We start from the raw sequence: 17,354 nt of genomic DNA on the forward strand, positions 1-17,354 counted from the left end.
AAAATGATCATGTGATGAGCAGAAGCAGCTTCCTTCCATCACTGTGCTGCTGATTCGTGGCTGCTTCTCTTCTGTTTTATCACCACATGGTGCCAGAGCTTCAGGTTCATCCTGCTACTGCCGATGCTAATGTTGCTGCTGCTGTTGCTGCTACTGCTGCTTTGACTCAAGCATGGAAACAACAATTATTTGCTCCCCCTTTAATGAAAACTTGCTAATGTTCTTCTCTCTGTCCACTTTTTGTGGTGCTTCATGGGAGCAGCTGGAGAACAGGTTTATGTCTCCAGACAGGGGTGAAGTGGTTTCTCTGTGGCGCTCCCTCTTCATTTCCAGCATCAAAAATCCTCACTTTGGCTTCCTTGTTCTTTTTCACTCTCAGGGTTCCTGGGGCTCAGGGAAGGACCGAGACCTCCTGGTCTCCTCCATCTTTGCTGCAGCCAACCGCAAAAGAAAGAAGTCAAAGGAGAAGCCGCAGCCCAGCAGCTCGGATGATGATCTAGACACTGTGTTCCCCAAGAAGGAGATCTCTGGCCAGAAGCAGAACCATCATCTCCAGCTTGAGGCACAGTGCGAGACTTGCCCAGGCACCAACGCGAAGCAGCAGGGTCGGGCTGAGGAGAGGAAGGAGAACGGGAAGACTGTGGAGCTGACGCCGAAAGCCAAGAGGGACCACAGGAACTCTTTATTCCTAAAGGAGAAGATTCCAACCAGGCACTCGTCACCGTCCCCCTCACCATCCCCAAAGATCTCTGGTTCTCCGAACATCAACTACCAAACTGCTCCTCAGGGAAAGTCCTCACTGTCAGATCCTCCGTCTCAGTTGGATGAAAACACGTCAGATCTCGGGACCATGAGCTCCGGAGCGTCAGTGCCACGGTCAAGACCAAAAAAGTGGATCACAGGAGCGTCACCTGACCTGCCTGCAGGAGCAGGTATGGGGGTGGGAGCAGGTGCTGGGGCGTCTGCTGGCGCAGAAGTAAGTTCTATCACCTCGGACTACTCCACCACGTCCTCCATTACGTTCCTGACTGGAGCAGAGTCCAGCGCACTCAGCCCAGAGCTGCAGGGCGGGGAGGAGGCAGACGATGAACGCAGCGAGCTCATCAGCGAGGGACGACCAATGGAAACGGACAGTGAGAGTGACTTCCCGGTTTTTGCTCCAGGAGGTGGAAACAGTCAGTCCACACCCTGTCCGGAGCAAAACCAGGACAAGCCTGAAGCCAGAGGTGGTGGGGGTGGTAGTGGTGCACCTGAGGGGAACACCACGCCCAAACTCGAAGCACGCCGTCTTTTCCCGACACACAGGATGATCGAGTGCGACACCCTCTCCAGAAGGTGGTCCCTGAGACAGAAAACGGACAGCGAGTCGTCGATGGAGGGTGTGGCTGGGAGCACGGAGCGAAGCACAGGCAGGGCGGAGTCTTCCACGCGGTTGTCTCGAGTGCTTGAGGTGATGAAGAAAGGTCGGTCCACAAGCAGCCTCAGTTCGTCATCACGCAGCGAGTCGGAGCGTCAGGAGCCGGCCTGGCACCTTAAGATCACAGAGAGGTTCAAGTGCCGGTTACGAACGTCCGCCGATGATATGTTCACGCAGAAGAACCGAACTCCAGAAGCTCGCGGTAAGAAGAAGAGCATCCGGCGGCGGCACACCATGGGCGGGCAGAGAGACTTTGCAGAGCTTGTGGTCATTAACGACTGGAGGGAGAAAGGCGGGGTCGACCAGGTGGTGGATCTGTCCACTCTGGACCACATCAAACCCCGGTGCTCCTCCGAGGATTTCTCGGTCCAGGACTGGATCTCCAAAGAGCGGTGCAGACTCTCGGAATTGAGTGTCGCACCAAAAGCCGTCCCCGAGGAGGACCACGCGGAAACTCAGGCGGTCGCTCCTGAAATACCTCCGCCTTCCCCGACCCAAGGCGCACCGCCGGCACCACCGCCAGCAGGGGAGCACGTCAACGGAAGTGGGCCACAGGGCAAAAACAAAGCCTCGCTAGGGGGCGACACTCACCCACACAAACTCTCTGGAGCGCAAGTCGTCCGCTCGCGGTTCTACCAGTATCTGTGAAACGACGACATGGAGTGAATGCGAGAAAAAAAAAATGTACGAATGTTGTGGTCATTTTTCGCGAAGGTTACTGCACAATATTTTTTTCTACAGAAGTATACTTTATGTATCTATTGTACAGACTGTGTATATAGGCTTACATGATTGTTACTGGAATTATGCTGAAGAGAAAGTTTCCGCTGACGCAGACTTCTCGGATCCATACTGGAACATTTTTACGACGTCCTGCGGAATATCCGATCCCTACTAATGCGAGAATGTGTGACTCTGTTGTTGACGTGAGACGTTAGCGGGACAGAAGTGGACAAAAACGGTAATTTACCGAGGAGGAAACCTCTCTATTAAGAAATTATGGTTCTTCCGATTATAAACGGTATGAAGAATGTATTACTCGCTCCATTTTTGGACTAACACTAGTTGTGCTTGTGACAATTTTGTCACCAATGTTTTTGTTTGTTTGTATTTTTTTTTTTTAAATTTTGCCTGTACTTGAAGTTTGTGTCTGTCATTGCTTTCTGAGCTGCGTGCTGTGGGAAGTTTGTGGTGGGGGTTTCACAACACAGTCATAACAGCCATATCTGGCTGTTGTGACTGGAAGGTTGTTATTATGATTATTATAATTTTATCAAATAAAGACTGAAAAACAATAAGAAAGTACTGTTACTGCAGTATGTAATGCTTGGTACAGTAGTTTTTTTATTTCCAAAACTTTGTCAAGTTAGACAGTAGTCCAAAAAAATGAAGTTTTTACACATATTTTTTATCTCAAAGTGCCTCTTTGTTTTTAAATCTGTTTTCAAATCACCAACAGTCGACAGAATCAGCGATAATTTGGAAAATGTTTCACAGGCATTCCCATTTCTGTTTTGTTTTGTTTGGTTAAATTCAAATGAATGTTGGTGTCTGTTTGTTTTTTTTGTTCCACGTTTGCTTCTTCTTCCCTCTCTTTCTGTTTTTCATGTGCAGTTCAAATGCATGAGCGCTTTTAAAACCTGGGAGAAAAAGGAGTTAAATAGAAAAAAGGAAGAAAAGAAATGAAGGATAAAGTTATGGTTGAAACTGCATGAGACAATGTTTGTTCCCCGAACATCTCGTCTGTGTACGGCAGAACATTGGTGCAATGGCCTCCCTCAACAAACACTGGAAATAAATAATCTTTATTAGATTCTCTGTCTGTCTGTTTTCTCTGGTTATTTAATATTCCATCAGTGAAGTGAAGATCACTATCGGCTCTCAGTAACGTTTCTTCTTTTTTCAAAAGTAAATATTCACATTATAAAAATCTGCAGCACCCCCTAAAGGTATAGAATAAAAATAGATATAGTGACAAATGACACCCATGTATTATGTTTTAAAGTATATCATTCTGGTTCAATCTGAATTTTCTATTGGGATAAAAAAAAAAAAATCAAAGTTAAAGCAGACTAAAGGATTTGTATTTTTCATATATTTAGATATTTAGATATTGTGTTATTCTTCTCATGTACACTACATACAAGTACATGAATAATATCATAAGATGAAGTTGTATTCTTATAAAGTCTACATTGGATTCTGTTGTTGAAATGAATTATCATTTTCAATACTTTTGCTTTGGCGCTACTTAGTGGTTAAAATCAGGAACTACACTGGCTAATACACATATTATTTTATTATTTTAGAATCACTTTTGTCATCAGTTACATGATGACAACAGAAAATATAAACATAACTTGCAAAACTGAACTCCCCAATTCATGCCTAATAATATTTAATTTAATATCAATTGTTGACGATGAAGTAAATAAATCAAATAAATAATAAATAAAATAAATAAAAGTATGCACTAAGTAAGTACAGTCAGAAAATGAAATAAATGAAAGTGTGCACTAAGTTAGTACAGTCAGAAACTGAATGAATAAGTGTGTGTGTGTGTGTGCATGCACATGATGACAATTACCTGATAATGAGTCGCCTGGTGTCGTGCTCTTGCAATGACTCAGCAAAAACACAATGCAATACAAACTGCCAGTCAGTCAGTTTCCAGCTTTTCACACACACACACACACACACACTGAGCTGCAGCCTCAGACTTAACACCGGGCACTTTCTACCCTCCATACACCTGAGGTGAGACATACTTTTGTTATTCGTTTATTATTATTATGACTAAACAGCAGCAGGTGAGAGAATCACTCTCTGATTAATTAACCTGTTTTTCCATGTGGTTTCATCGTCTGAGGTTTTAGAAATGTACATTTTTATTCAGATAAATGAGTCATTTATCCTAACTGACATGTGTATCTTTAAAATGAAACGGCTTTTTCTTGGTGCTTTTGTTTGAAAAACACTTGAAGCTGGTCTGTACGTGGGTGCTGTGTAAGTGTTATGTGAAACCAGCAGAACAGGTGTGGTAACGTGTGTGTGTGACTTGTAAAGAAGAGACTAAAGGTGAATAATGTTTACATGTGTATATATATATATAGACATCTATATTTATATATACATATATGTATTTTTTTCTATGCTTTTTTTTCTATGCTATGTTTACATTTCTAAAGGAACAATACAAGATGAAATGTGAATAATGTCAGGAACGCAGCGTCCGCACGACAATGATTTTAGAGATTAGTCAGCACAGAGTTACATGGAACTACTCGCAGATACAAAAACCACAGTTAATCCAAATCAACATCACAAATATATATCATATAACTATTTTTTAATGGTTGTTTCCAGGTAAACAAGAATTTATATAATGTCAAAGTTGTGTATTTATCTCCACAAATTGGCACACCAGTTTTTTTTTTTTGTTTTACAAGCTCCATTACAATAAAATTAAATCAACAGTAAAAAGAGTAATATTGTGGGTACAGGACTAAACTACTGACGTTGTAGCATTATAAGTGTAGTTACACTGTCGTACTGTCCATATTTGGTACATTATACTACTGTATACAAGTTTTTAAAATATAATGTTGAAGGGAAAATGGCCACCCTGAATCTCCTCCTCCTGCTGCTGGTTCCTCTGGTGTCGGCACAGACTTATCGCTGGGGTCCGTGTCCCACTCCCAAAGTACAGCCCAACTTCAACCTGCCACAGGTAAACACACACACACACACACACACAGTGAACTGACACAAACACACACAAAGCACTGATGTACGTGTGTTTTCTGTGTTTACAGTATTTGGGTCGCTGGTATGAGATTGAGAAGCTTCCGGCCTCCTTTGAAAAAGGAAAGTGTATCGAAGCAAACTACGCCCTGAGGGAGGACGGAACCATCCAGGTGCTGAACCGTGAGTTCTAGTGAGTAAAATAACGTCTTGTTTTTATTTTATTTACCTAAAAAGACAAATATTCTTAAGTTACGCACATTTTCACTTCTGGTGTGTATTGAGGATGAGGGGTGGGACAAAATACAGATTTAATTTAAAGGTCTAAAGTAAACAGTCCCTGCCAGTTTGACTCGCCGAGCGTCACTACTTCATGTCTCCTCACGATGGCGCTGCTTGGGTGGAAGTTACCTGGCTGAAGAAGAGGGCGTTTTTAATCCTACACTTGGTTTTCTTTACTTAGACAGATATCGCAATGTATATGATTGTCTCGCAATATGTTGACGATCGCAGAATTGTCGTATTGTGATATTATTGGTATCGTGGCGCAAGTATATATCGATAATCGTATTGTGATCTCCACTCCTGTTAAAATCAAAATGTAAAATTCTCTATCACTGATTAGTGTGTGAGTGCAAATATGAGCAATTCTGAGCTGTAAACTCTTAAAATCAGATTAATCAAGAAAATGAAGAATTTCTTACATTTTGGCCAAGTTTTTCCCCTTGTTTTAAGTATTCCAGACTAGCAAATATGTTTTAAGACAAGAAAATAGTAGGGTCGTTTTTGCAGTGTACGGTACATCCTGTATTTGTACGTATGTATGTATGTATAAAATCAAAATAGTGCACGGCAGCTTCAAAGCAGTGAGGTAACCTTTGCCAAAAGCAAAGATATAAAACATGTTTGCATCAAAGTAAATAGCATTAATATGAAAGTTTAAAAAAAAATCATATAGCACACAACTTGGAGTGGAGTCAAATGTGTCAAGGGTGGAATTTCCACCTGACAAAAAAACAGCTTATACAAGTGTCGTAGGCGTGGCACTCCAAAGTCATGTAACTGTAGACATGTACACGTGAACAAGTGGATTGTGTTTTTCTTTCTTTGTCTGTTTCAGTAAGGGCAAAATGAGACCGATCGAGGGGACAGCGATTGTCCCCGACATCAGAGAACCTGCCCAACTTGGCGTCAGCTTCTCATTTTGTAAGAAAAATTCTTTGCCTTTTAGCCTATATTTTTTTATATATATATCTGTCATTATCTCCTGGTTTGGTGTGATATGACATTTCTCCTCTTCACCCATTTATATATGCATTTATATATGCCCCAATACATCAGACAAAATAACAAAATTGAGGGAATTAGAATAAATAAAGGGGGAACATAAAATCACATGCTATGCAGACGATATTCTCCTATATCTAAAAATAACCCGGAGGTGCCAGAAGTAAACACCTTTTTTTTTAATAAAATTGGTCCTATACCAAGATGCAAATTAAATATAAATAAAACTGAAACCCTTATGTATAATTTTAACCTGAGTGTCAAAGGCCAGTTAAAAGGTTGTTAAATAAGTTTAACTGTTTTAATCATTCAAATATCAAATCCTGTGGGCTGACAAAGTCATAGGAGATATTTTTATTTAATTCTTCTAGCTTCACTCACATGATCTGAGGTCATCCTGGTGAAGGAGTGCACATACCTCATGAATGACAGTACGATCGTCCGATACATGACGCAACCGCCTCATTTTATTTGTAATGTCCTTCGACAATGAGTCCGTCTGTCTTAAATCGTTGCATCAGTATTTCGTCTTGTCCTCATGCATCTGCGTAAAAGCTCATGTCCTTATTTTCCCTCTAAAGAATGAAAGAGTGTAGAGTTTGCTGCTGATGTGTCACACCATATGCAGATGACACTTGCATTTATGTTAGATATGACCTAATTTGACATGTTGGTTATGCTGGTTATTTTCTGTTTTGCTGTTTTGAGTTAGCAATAATTGTCTTTTAAAAGTGTACAGTTATGGAGCATTTTAAAGGTGTTCGGACCAAGAAAAAAGTCTTGTAAAAAACAGTATTTTAGGTGAAATACAAACGTTACATTCTGCAATTTAAAATATTTGGCTTCATTTTCTATCTCACGTGTTCTGTTGAACAAATATCGCAAATCAATTAACACATTATGAAATGTGATCAATCGTCTTACAATGATCACTTTCTTCTCTCTTTTTCTGTGATTTCGTTTTACTCCCAGTTTCTCCCTACGGGACGTACTGGATCCTGACCACGGACTACACCAGCGTGTCCGTGGTCTACTCCTGCACTGACATCCTGCGTATATTCCACGTTGAGTTTGCCTGGGTTCTCAGCCGCTCGCGTTTCCTGCCTCAACAGACTCTGAGACACGCCAAAAACGTCCTCATCGACGAGGGCATCGACCTCTCAGGGATGAAGGCCACGGATCAGACGGGCTGCAAAGACGACTAGACCCCGAAACTGTGCTCACATGAGTTTTTACTTTTATTATTATTATTATTATTGTAATTATTGCATTTTAGGGGAAATCAATCAGTAAAATTGGTGTTATGGGAACAAAGAATTATAATATAGTATTATATCCTAACTTTTATATCCGTATATCCTCTGTATGTCTCCCAGTCATATTACTGTCGGAATATTATTTCCATAAAGATAAAAAAAAAAAAAATTAAGATTAATTTTCATTTTTGAATGTATAATCAGCTGCCTGATGCTTTTAATATGACAGTGATTTTGTTAAAACAAACGTTAACACAAAGTTACTTACTTTTTTTTAGTTCTGAGTTTATTAAAGATGTTTTTATTCAGCAGCTGTTGTTCATTTATTTCATTTATCCCACAGTGTGTGTGTGTGTGTGTGTGCGTGTGTGGGTTGTCTTGTATTCCTTTTCCTTTTTTCTGGCATAAACACTGACCTTGTTGGGACCAGTAGTCCCCATGGAGAACAGAACCTGGTCCTGATGAGGCAGAACCTCATTTCTAAGGAATTGGATTAGATTAATTTGATGGATGACGCTTGGTTTGGGCTGTTCAAATTAACGGAAGTCAATGCGAGTCCTTAAATGGTTAGTTGTGCCAACCTGTGTGTGTGTGTGTTTGGGGTTTGGGGTGTGTGTGTGTGTTTGGGGTTTGGGGGGGTGGGGGCAGCAGAGAACACGCACACACACAGACCACGGACCACAGTGGACCAGCAGAGGAACAGAACAGCAGCTCTTCTCTGCACCAGCTTCACAAAACTATTTACAGGTAAATTTACATCAGCACAATTTTGCACACAAAAATGCAACAAAACAAAAGTCTTCCTCAACACGTGCGTGTTTGTTGTCGTTTGCTGCTCAGGACAAGATGAAGCTGTTGGCGTGCGCCGGGTTCGTCCTCTGCCTCATCGTGTGTCACTTCTCAGGTGAGATTGTTTGATGCTTGAAAAATAACTGCCTCGATTTAGTGGTTTGAACTACACTTGCACTGATTCATTGATAACAGTGAAAACGTGACATAAGAAGAGGGTTTGATACGTGTAGATGTTTTATTTAAAGAAAGACGTGACACTGATGCTTCTACACGTGTACAAAGAAGACTGTGTGTGTTTGTGTTTGAATGGTCAGCAGTAATATTTCAGGAGGGAGACGGTTTCCCTTCGCCCCTCTGGGTTTTTCACTTTTTCCAGGACCTGAATCCTGTCTTTGTACATAGAAAGCCATGGAATGTTCATTTGTTTTTCTCTCTTCCGTCTTCCTCACAGAGGCCAGAGTCATCCCAGAAGGAGGTAATGTACACAGAAATATTCATCAAGATTCATCTTTACCATAAAAACACATGCAGTTGTATAGTTTATACAAAACATATGGATAATAATCTTAATATTTAAAATGATGGAGCACAAAGGGCTTTACAACCAACAAATCCAACAAAGAGGTCATAAAATCAACAAAATAAATTCACTTGAGTGCAAGTTTAGCAGTCAGTTAAATAATACCTAAATATTCAAAGGATATAAATCACATTTGGAGATGTTTATGTAAATTCTCATTCCTCTTCAGTAGCGACTGGACTTACAGAGACGATTCACCTCTCATAAAAGGAGAAGAGAAGGAGGTGAAATGAGGTTTTGCTTTTTTGGACACATTTTTTTTGGAGATTTGCAGCTTTATTTCCTTCTACTCTGGTAAACACAAAAAGTATCACTATGTCTGAAAGCAAAGAAAGACACAAAGAAACCATTGCTCGCTGCAACATTCCTCACCCACATGTCCCTCCTCCTCCTCCTCCTCCTCCTCCTCTTCATGGTCTTATTTATCAGATTTGCTCTCAGTGTGTGAACCTTCAGGTCTTTTTCTTTTCCCACAAAATCTGAACACAAACCTACAGCGAGCGAGGCCACACATTTCAAGTCTGTGTAGCTTCAACTTAAAACCTTTCACTGAGCCGAATTTATTTTATTTGAATATCCAATCTCAATTTATGAGTTGAAACATTTGAAGTTCAATCTTAGCTATAAATAAGCAGAATTAAACTTAACTGGACTAGATCTTTGGTGACCGTCCCTCACGAAAGCTTTTGCCAAATGTGTAAAAATATAAAATCAAGATCCATGTGTCACTTTTTTTATTTTAAGTTCATATTTTCAACCATTATTCTGTATAATATTGTAAAATTGATATTGTTTTTGTTCACTGATGCTTTTATTTTATCATGATTTTATTTAAATTTTGTGGGTGAGATTTTTACTTTGTAGCACCTGTAGATGTCACATGTCACCCTAGCTCTTTCCCCCTTCCTGGGATTAGAACCAGCGACCCTCCATTATACAAGCCCAATTCCTTTCCTCTTTTCCATGTGTTTGTAGAAATCAATACTTAACCCTTAAATGTGAAGTTTGAATTACTAGATACTAATATAGACTGGATTCACCTGAAAAAAAGGGGTTAAGGGGTTTAGTTACACTTAACAAAACTCTGAACTACAATGTGAAACTGAACATAAAGAACAGTTACAAGGTGCTTTGTTGTGAAGGTGTGGTCACTCACTCTCTCTCCTGAGAGTAGAAACGGGTTCTTTATGTCTTTTCATCTGCACGTTGTGTGAAGGTTATGTAAAGAATTTCCGAGGAACCAACAATGGAAGGACTGAACTATTATGAATCTGAACTTTACACAGCTTTTATGGAACTAACACTTATGTCTAAATAACCATACGCCTTCATTAAATGACAGTTCAACTCTTCTTATGTAACACAGCCATTGTTCTGGAGTGGATTAGTCCACAAAGAATGTATAGCAGTGACCGTTAGTGTTTAAAACAGAGTGTGGTTCAAGTTACACATTTTGTCCCACCATCTGTTTTATTTTTCAGGTTTGTTTTTTTCTAAACGGGTTAACAGGAGGCACTGTGCCTTCCTTTTTTTCTTCATATTATTGTTAACAGTATTCCCATTTGCTAGAAAATGCCTTAATGACTTCACATAAACTCTTGCTCTCGTGGTGTGTTATTTGCTATTTAAACTAACTTAGTCACCATTAAGCTAAATACAAGAGAAAAACTACAATTTCCCCACAGACTTAAAAACACTATTGACGTTAATTATGCACAAACAAAAGTTGCTTTTTAGGGCTGTTACTGTTCAATATTTATGGCACTTAGCAGCTAGCTTCTCTCTGCGCGTCTTTGCTAGCATCCTGTGTGCTAAAGTGTTATGAGCCGCAAAAGAAACCAAAACACAATAAAAAAACACAGTTTGCTGCAGTTTACCATGTTTCCTCATTCTCTGATGACACGTCATGGTAATTTTATGTCTTAGTATTTCTTGCATTTAGCACCTTTAAATGATAAATAATGGTTTGCTTTTTATAACATAGCGATTGCTCTGGTGTGGATTCAACCTTTAACTTGTTTCTCGGTCTTGATTTGCTTCGGCAGTGCCATACGACGAACCAGCAGCTATGCCCTACTGGCCTTACTCCACCTCTGACTTCTGGAACTACATCGAATACTTCAGATCCATCGGCGCCTACAACCAGATAAACCAGATGGCACGCACTTTCTTTGCCCACCAGCCCATCGGAAACACGCTGGGATATGAGAGCAACCAGGGACACGAACACTGAAGAGGGTGCAGAGAAATCAGAAGAGGCTGAAAGTGAAGAAAAGGATCTTTTACATTCCAATAATAAAATAATGCATGTATTTCTTAGTTAGCAGGAAAATAAACTAAATAAATAAAATTTCAGGCATTTAAATAAGATTAAAGTGTTTTTTTTTCTAACACTGTTTCATGTTGTAGCATACAGAATCCAGAGGTAGTAGGAAGGAGGAAAGTAGAAGAATAAGAATTATACTGTATGACATATTCATGTACTGTAATATGAAACAAATAAATGTTTCAAATATGTAACGATTTCTATTAAACTGTATAACCGTCTTGCCTCAAGTCATTGTAATTTTAAATTATAAGAAGTTCTGTACTAAGTAACCCAAACATATTTAATATAAAAAACTAATTCGTAGAATACGTTAGTGACTCATTGTCTAAAATGTCAAAATGTCACTACATGTGGAAATCAAGAGAACCACACTATTATTATGCTGTTTTACACTTTTTACGAACAGTATACTCGTAAATAATCACTTAAATTCTTACACTAATATTTATTGACGTATCTCTGTTAGCTACATTTATTCAACTTGCTCAAAAGTCTGTGCAACTAATTGACTGAAATAATATCACATGATACTTTTAAACATTTGAGTAAAATACAATACCTATTAATATAAGTGTATTATATATTATTGGATAACTGGATATACTGTAATATACACATTTATTTAGGAACTCACTTTGTAAAAGAGCGGACCCATTGCACACAACGCTAGCAGCGACAGCCGGACATAGTTCGGTGTCGGACTCACGTCTGTTTTGTCTACGATAAGCTAGCCCAGGTCGCAACTAAGCTTTAAAGCCGTAACGTTTTTGGGAAACTGAAGCAAAAAAAATCAAATAAGATGAAACCTGCAGTGGATGAGATGTTTCCGGAAGGAGCGGGTCCGTATGTGGATCTGGACGAAGTGAGTTCAGAAATAAATAACGACATTATTATCAGTCGTAGTTCGTGCTAATGCTAACTAGTGCGCTAACGCCAGGATTAAACGCGGATGCGATGCTGAAAATATTCTGTAAAATAGTGGATTTATAGCCGCTCTGGAGTAATACGAAATAGTTTAAAGACGTTTAACGTTGGCGTTTTTTTATCGATGTTTTGTGTTTACATTACATGGAAAGCACGGTTGTACGAATTATCGTCATCGCGACTCAAACTCTGACAGTCTTACTTCAAAGCAACTAAACTAAACATTTGAAGACATCATCTTTACGGGGGGGTTTGAGAAACACCTGAGCAACATTGTCCAACATTTACTGATATTATATGGACCAAACAACTGATTGAATAATTGATCAAATAATTGACAGGTGAATCAATTATTAAAATAATTGTTAGTTGTATTTCCGTATTATGAAAATCATTCTTGAGGTGGAGATATTAGTGTGTGGCATTAGTTACATTTTAGTTTGATAAGCCCTATTTAGTTTAGCATTTAATTGTGTTAAAATCTTTCTTTTATCATCAGTCTTTGAGAAATTTAAAGCTTATTTACAGTATTGCAGAATGCGTGGTTACCTCCTCAAAATGTTTTTAAGTTGAAGTAAGTGAGAGACTTAGACAATTTTAGTAGTAAGATGGAGCCCCTGATTATCTTTGTTTCAATTAATTAATCGCTTGTGCTGCAGATTGTTTTTACTGACAGTATCACTGTGCATGTGTTCAGTTCTCAGTACTTGTATTGTTGTATGTTTACAGGCAGGGGGCAGCAGTGGTCTGCTGATGGACCTGGCAGCCAATGAAAAAGCGGTTCACTCAGACTTTTTTAATGGTAACGCTCTCTTACGTTCACACCCACACACCCACAGTCCTCTGGTTCTTTACCACAGCTGATCTGTTCACAACTGCTTTTTTATGTTGACACTTTTCTATAGTATGTCAGCACTTCACTCATCTGTTCCTTATTAATGTCAGCATAAGTGTGTGTGAGAGAGAGTGTGTTGTGTGTTGCAGAGTTCAGCGGAACAAAAATAAACAGGCTTTTATTGAAACATAAATCTCGCTTGATTGGACATGTTAATCTGGTGTGAAAACAGCTTCACAAGTTCTTGATTCGTACCATGACTGAGAATAATTGGAGGGGGGGAGAAAAAAAAGAAATCAAAATGACAAAGCGTGAACCATACTGCCAACAAAGTAATCCTGTTTTTAAGGATCATATCTGTTTAATTACAACTTTTCCTGTGTTGCTACCAGTTTGTGGTCGTTGCGTAAACTTCTAACTCCACACCAGAGTTTTTAAAAAGAAGAAGAATGGTTGCATCTCTCTGTTTTGTTTTTCTCGGTTGCTACTTGTTGGTTTGGTTTTGTGTCTGTGGAGATGCAAAGTGATGGTGGACACGTGGAAGGATACTAGTTATGCTGATAAGTAAACAAATAAAACCTCAGTTCTCTGAAAAATATGGGTGAGGTGAAATGATTTTTCAAATGGAGCTTTAGTTGGGAATTTACCCCAGCTCTTTGAAACATGCGTGAGCTAGTGAGATACCGTAACAAATGTTGATTTGGTTAAGAAATAAAAGCCTGTGGTATACTTCCGCACACATGCCACAGTGCACGTCGCATTCCGACTGCACTTCCGATTCATTGTGCAATAGGAACGAGAAGGGCACTACTAGAAGAAGAGCGGTCTCTGACTTTACGCCAAATGTAAGAATATAAAAGCGTTATAATAGCATAGCATTTTTTTTAGCCTCACCGTGCATCTGTCCAGTGCTCTATATGTCCTTGAGTCGCTTGAGGAGTGTGTCAGAGGCCGATCTCTTCCTCTTCTTTCCAGAGGATGGAGTTCCTCTTGGCTGAGGTTTATCCCCCACCGCAGCTTCTTCCCCCATCGTCGCAACTCCCTCAGACACGTCTGGTTTGAGCGGCTCACAGCTGAAAGGCCCGTCGGGCAGGGTACCACCTCACCTTCTCCGCCAGCCTCTCATCTTTCTAATTCATTGCTCTCTTACCTTGGCGACTACTTCTTCTGTTGTTAAAATGTTTTTTTCTGCTTGCTGAGCAGATAATGCAATTCACGTCATGTGCACGGTGTGTGGAAGTATACAGGGCCTTAACCCTGGTTCTCTGAAACATGAGTGAGGTGAAACTAGTGTTGTAAGTACTTAACTTTAAGTTAAGGAATTGAACTCTGTTCTCTGAAACGTTGAGTATTTCCTAGATACGTCCTTTCAGAAAGTTCTACAGCCTGACCTGAGTCATGGGTCATGAGTCTGGTGTTGTAGAGACACGAGCAGTGTTTTCTGACAGAAGTTACACACGGGAGCTTTAATTAACATCTTTAATTAAACCCCCGGGAAACGTACAAACGCAAGATTTGTTGGAGAAACGTGATTATTCCATCATGCACGTGAACTAGTGTAAATTCAAAAGTAATCCAATATTGGTTCAGTAGTGTGAAAGGATGAAGGGGAGAAACCAGATTACCCACAAGCTGCGTGGAAACTGGAGCGTAAGTGTAAGCAGATTATTATTATTACTTTAACCACATCGACACAACTGCTCAAATTAACCCACAGAAATCCAGCCGTTCCCCTGTTAAACACCGGTTAATGTGCTGGAACACACACACACACACACACACACAAAAGCACCGAGCTAATGTGTTTTATATCTTGCAGCAGCGTTCACTGCGGGCAAAACAATTCAGCCTCAGCAGCACACACACGACCCAGAAAGAAAAGAGCTGATTGTTAAAAAGAGCGGAATGAGAAGCAAAAGAGGAGGAGAAGACGGTAAAGGAAGTTTATTGCCGCTGTGAGACTGAGACCCTGCGGGACGCCTCGCCAGTCAGCTGCTTTAAAACACACACAGTGACAGTCCCTGCTTTAAATAATGTAGGCTGTTGGCACAGCTGAAACTGACTTTCTGGGAATTCTGTATGTGTGGGATCTAGAGTGATGCGCGGAGACTACTTTTGTTTGTATGAACCCGAACAATCTGAGAGAATATTGACTCAACCTAACACGAATCAGACTCTCGTCCTGTTTTAACAAACACCCGACATATAAAGGAAAATTGACTTTGTACTTCATACTCATGATTTCTAAAGATTGATGTTTGCATCGACCAAATAGGTTTGAAGGGTTGGAAGGGTTGGAAAATTCCCGGAATTCATCAGACTTTATGGGAATTATTGAGAATTTACTGGAAATGATGCCTGTAAGACATTTTGATTTAGTAGTTACCACAGACCAAATATCTATCTCATTATATTGTCAAAAGCTTAGTTGACTTTTATGATGTATTTGGGCTCAAATGTGTAGCTTCAGTTGTTCAATATTTTCTAGAAATCATCCGTGCATGAGGGTATTGATATTCTGCACAGTATTTGCATCAAATCGGATTGTTTTTGCCAAAGATGCTAGAGTATATTATTTTCTAAACTATATTTAGGTTCCCAACCTTCAATTTTGAAAATTTCGAGTTTTTGTTTTTGCAAACAAAGCTACTGCAATGCAAAACAACTTTTGTTGTATTTATAGCTGCAGCTAACGATTATTAGGGTTTAGGTTACGGAAATTTGAATGTCTTTTTACTTTTTTGGACCTGTTAGGAAGTTTTAATCACTAATGTAACTAAGCTTCCCCACAAGAGACAGGAAGTTAAGGAGCTGGTTTATATTTTAGCCGACGTTGTAAGCGTCGCTCCGTACACAGAGTCCATTGACGTGACCAAACCCACCCAGGGTACGGCAATCGTTTCTGGATTTTTGTGGCTCGGGTGCAGTATTTATGCTCCAGTGTCATCACGTCCTGACTCGTGAAGACAAGTCCATCCTCCTTCATACTAATAAAGGATTTTACGCCGATTATTGTAAAATCAAGCACGTCACATGACTAGAGTGTGAGTCAAAATGACCACATTTACATGACTCTCCAGAGCCAGCATTGATCACCAGATGTGATCAATGTTAATTACTGCAACCGGCAATTAATTTTCATCATTGATTCAGCTGTCCATTATTCCTCTTGATTTAATGCATCAGTTCTTTGTCTCTGAGTCGATATCAGTTAAAGAGAATTCTTAAAATCTTATTTCTAATAAAAATCTAAATGAGTCACAGTAAAAGCAGGCATTTTGTGCAGCTGCAAATGGAGATTTTATTAATAGATTCTCTTCTCTCTTCACCAGAGCCTCATTAGCTGCAGACAGTGTCCTGCTTTTAATTTTTGACTATGAAAGTCACCATTTATACTTTATTTCTATCACATTTTCCACTTGTATATTTCCAAGTTGTGGAACTAATAAAGGTCCATCACTAATTCTTCTCAAAATAGAGCTTCAAAGTGCTAAAGCCTAAAGTTAAATGTCAAAAATGGAATTTAAAACAGTCTGGCTTTGTTTGCAGAGATGATTTCTTCACAGCGTTTACCAGATTCAGGAGATTCTATCAGAAAAGTTTGAGAAGTGTTTTTAGCTGAGAATGTGGGAGTTTTTTTGGAAACAGCTGGACTAATTCTAACCCTCTCTCCTTTTCTCTGTCTCCTCTCTTCAGACTTTGAGGATCTTTTCGACGACGACGACCTGCAGTGACCTGAACACCTGTGTGATTTGTGTATATAGAGAAACAGTGAAAATGGGCTTTTTCTGACTGTACCCTCTCTTTATCGGCCTCTCTTATTTTGTACAGCTCCTCCTCCTACATGTCAACCCCCCAAAAACATTCTAAAATAAATCCTTTTTTGTTTTTACAGAATAGTGGTGAACCAGGTGTCTGTGAATTCTGAGAATCCCTCACATTCCTGCCGTAGAGAAAATTATGAGTATGGTTTTGACCGTCGTCGTGTTTGAATCTGCTCGGCGCTGGATTGTAGGTTTGCTGGCTCCACGAAACACCTGTTTGAAAACATAATTACATACGAGATACAGTGTTAACATGACCACGGACATGCTCGGCCGGGACAGGAAGGAGGCTGCAAAACCCCAAAAAAACAAGAAACCGTAAAATTCAGGAAAAAGTGCTAGGACTCTTATTTTTCTTTATAGTTT

General features: G+C 39.7%; 4 protein-coding genes across 7 annotated transcripts in view; all 4 read left to right on the top strand.

Moving 5' to 3' along the window:
• The window catches only part of LOC122757999 (rho GTPase-activating protein 21-B), an 87,077-nt gene extending 84,468 nt beyond the window's left edge, over positions 1-2,609 (top strand). For all 4 annotated transcript variants that reach the window (XM_044011991.1, XM_044011812.1, XM_044011903.1 and 1 more), the window contains one exon: positions 380-2,609. In XM_044011991.1, the coding sequence (XP_043867926.1) occupies positions 380-2,065 (1,686 nt within the window). In that variant the 3' untranslated portion in view covers positions 2,066-2,609. The remainder of the gene's footprint in view (positions 1-379) is intronic.
• A 1,460-nt stretch (positions 2,610-4,069) lies between these two features.
• On the top strand, positions 4,070-8,012 carry apodb (apolipoprotein Db). The gene is made up of 5 exons (XM_044047660.1): positions 4,070-4,174; positions 5,029-5,147; positions 5,233-5,354; positions 6,282-6,367; positions 7,421-8,012. Exons 2-5 carry the CDS (start codon positions 5,034-5,036, stop codon positions 7,651-7,653), a joined length of 555 nt encoding a protein of 184 aa, XP_043903595.1. The 5' UTR covers positions 4,070-4,174; positions 5,029-5,033; the 3' UTR covers positions 7,654-8,012.
• A 343-nt stretch (positions 8,013-8,355) lies between these two features.
• otos (otospiralin) lies at positions 8,356-11,623 on the top strand. Its single transcript, XM_044020078.1, has 4 exons — positions 8,356-8,451; positions 8,545-8,608; positions 8,948-8,971; positions 11,122-11,623. Exons 2-4 carry the CDS (start codon positions 8,551-8,553, stop codon positions 11,307-11,309), a joined length of 270 nt encoding a protein of 89 aa, XP_043876013.1. The 5' UTR covers positions 8,356-8,451; positions 8,545-8,550; the 3' UTR covers positions 11,310-11,623.
• A 457-nt stretch (positions 11,624-12,080) lies between these two features.
• Positions 12,081-17,061, top strand: LOC122773552 (COP9 signalosome complex subunit 9). The gene is made up of 3 exons (XM_044032318.1): positions 12,081-12,267; positions 13,059-13,131; positions 16,861-17,061. Exons 1-3 carry the CDS (start codon positions 12,205-12,207, stop codon positions 16,896-16,898), a joined length of 174 nt encoding a protein of 57 aa, XP_043888253.1. The 5' UTR covers positions 12,081-12,204; the 3' UTR covers positions 16,899-17,061.
• The last annotated feature ends 293 nt before the right edge of the window (positions 17,062-17,354 follow it).

Source organism: Solea senegalensis, linkage group LG1, assembly GCF_019176455.1.
Source record: "Solea senegalensis isolate Sse05_10M linkage group LG1, IFAPA_SoseM_1, whole genome shotgun sequence".
Lineage (NCBI taxonomy): Eukaryota > Metazoa > Chordata > Actinopteri > Pleuronectiformes > Soleidae > Solea > Solea senegalensis.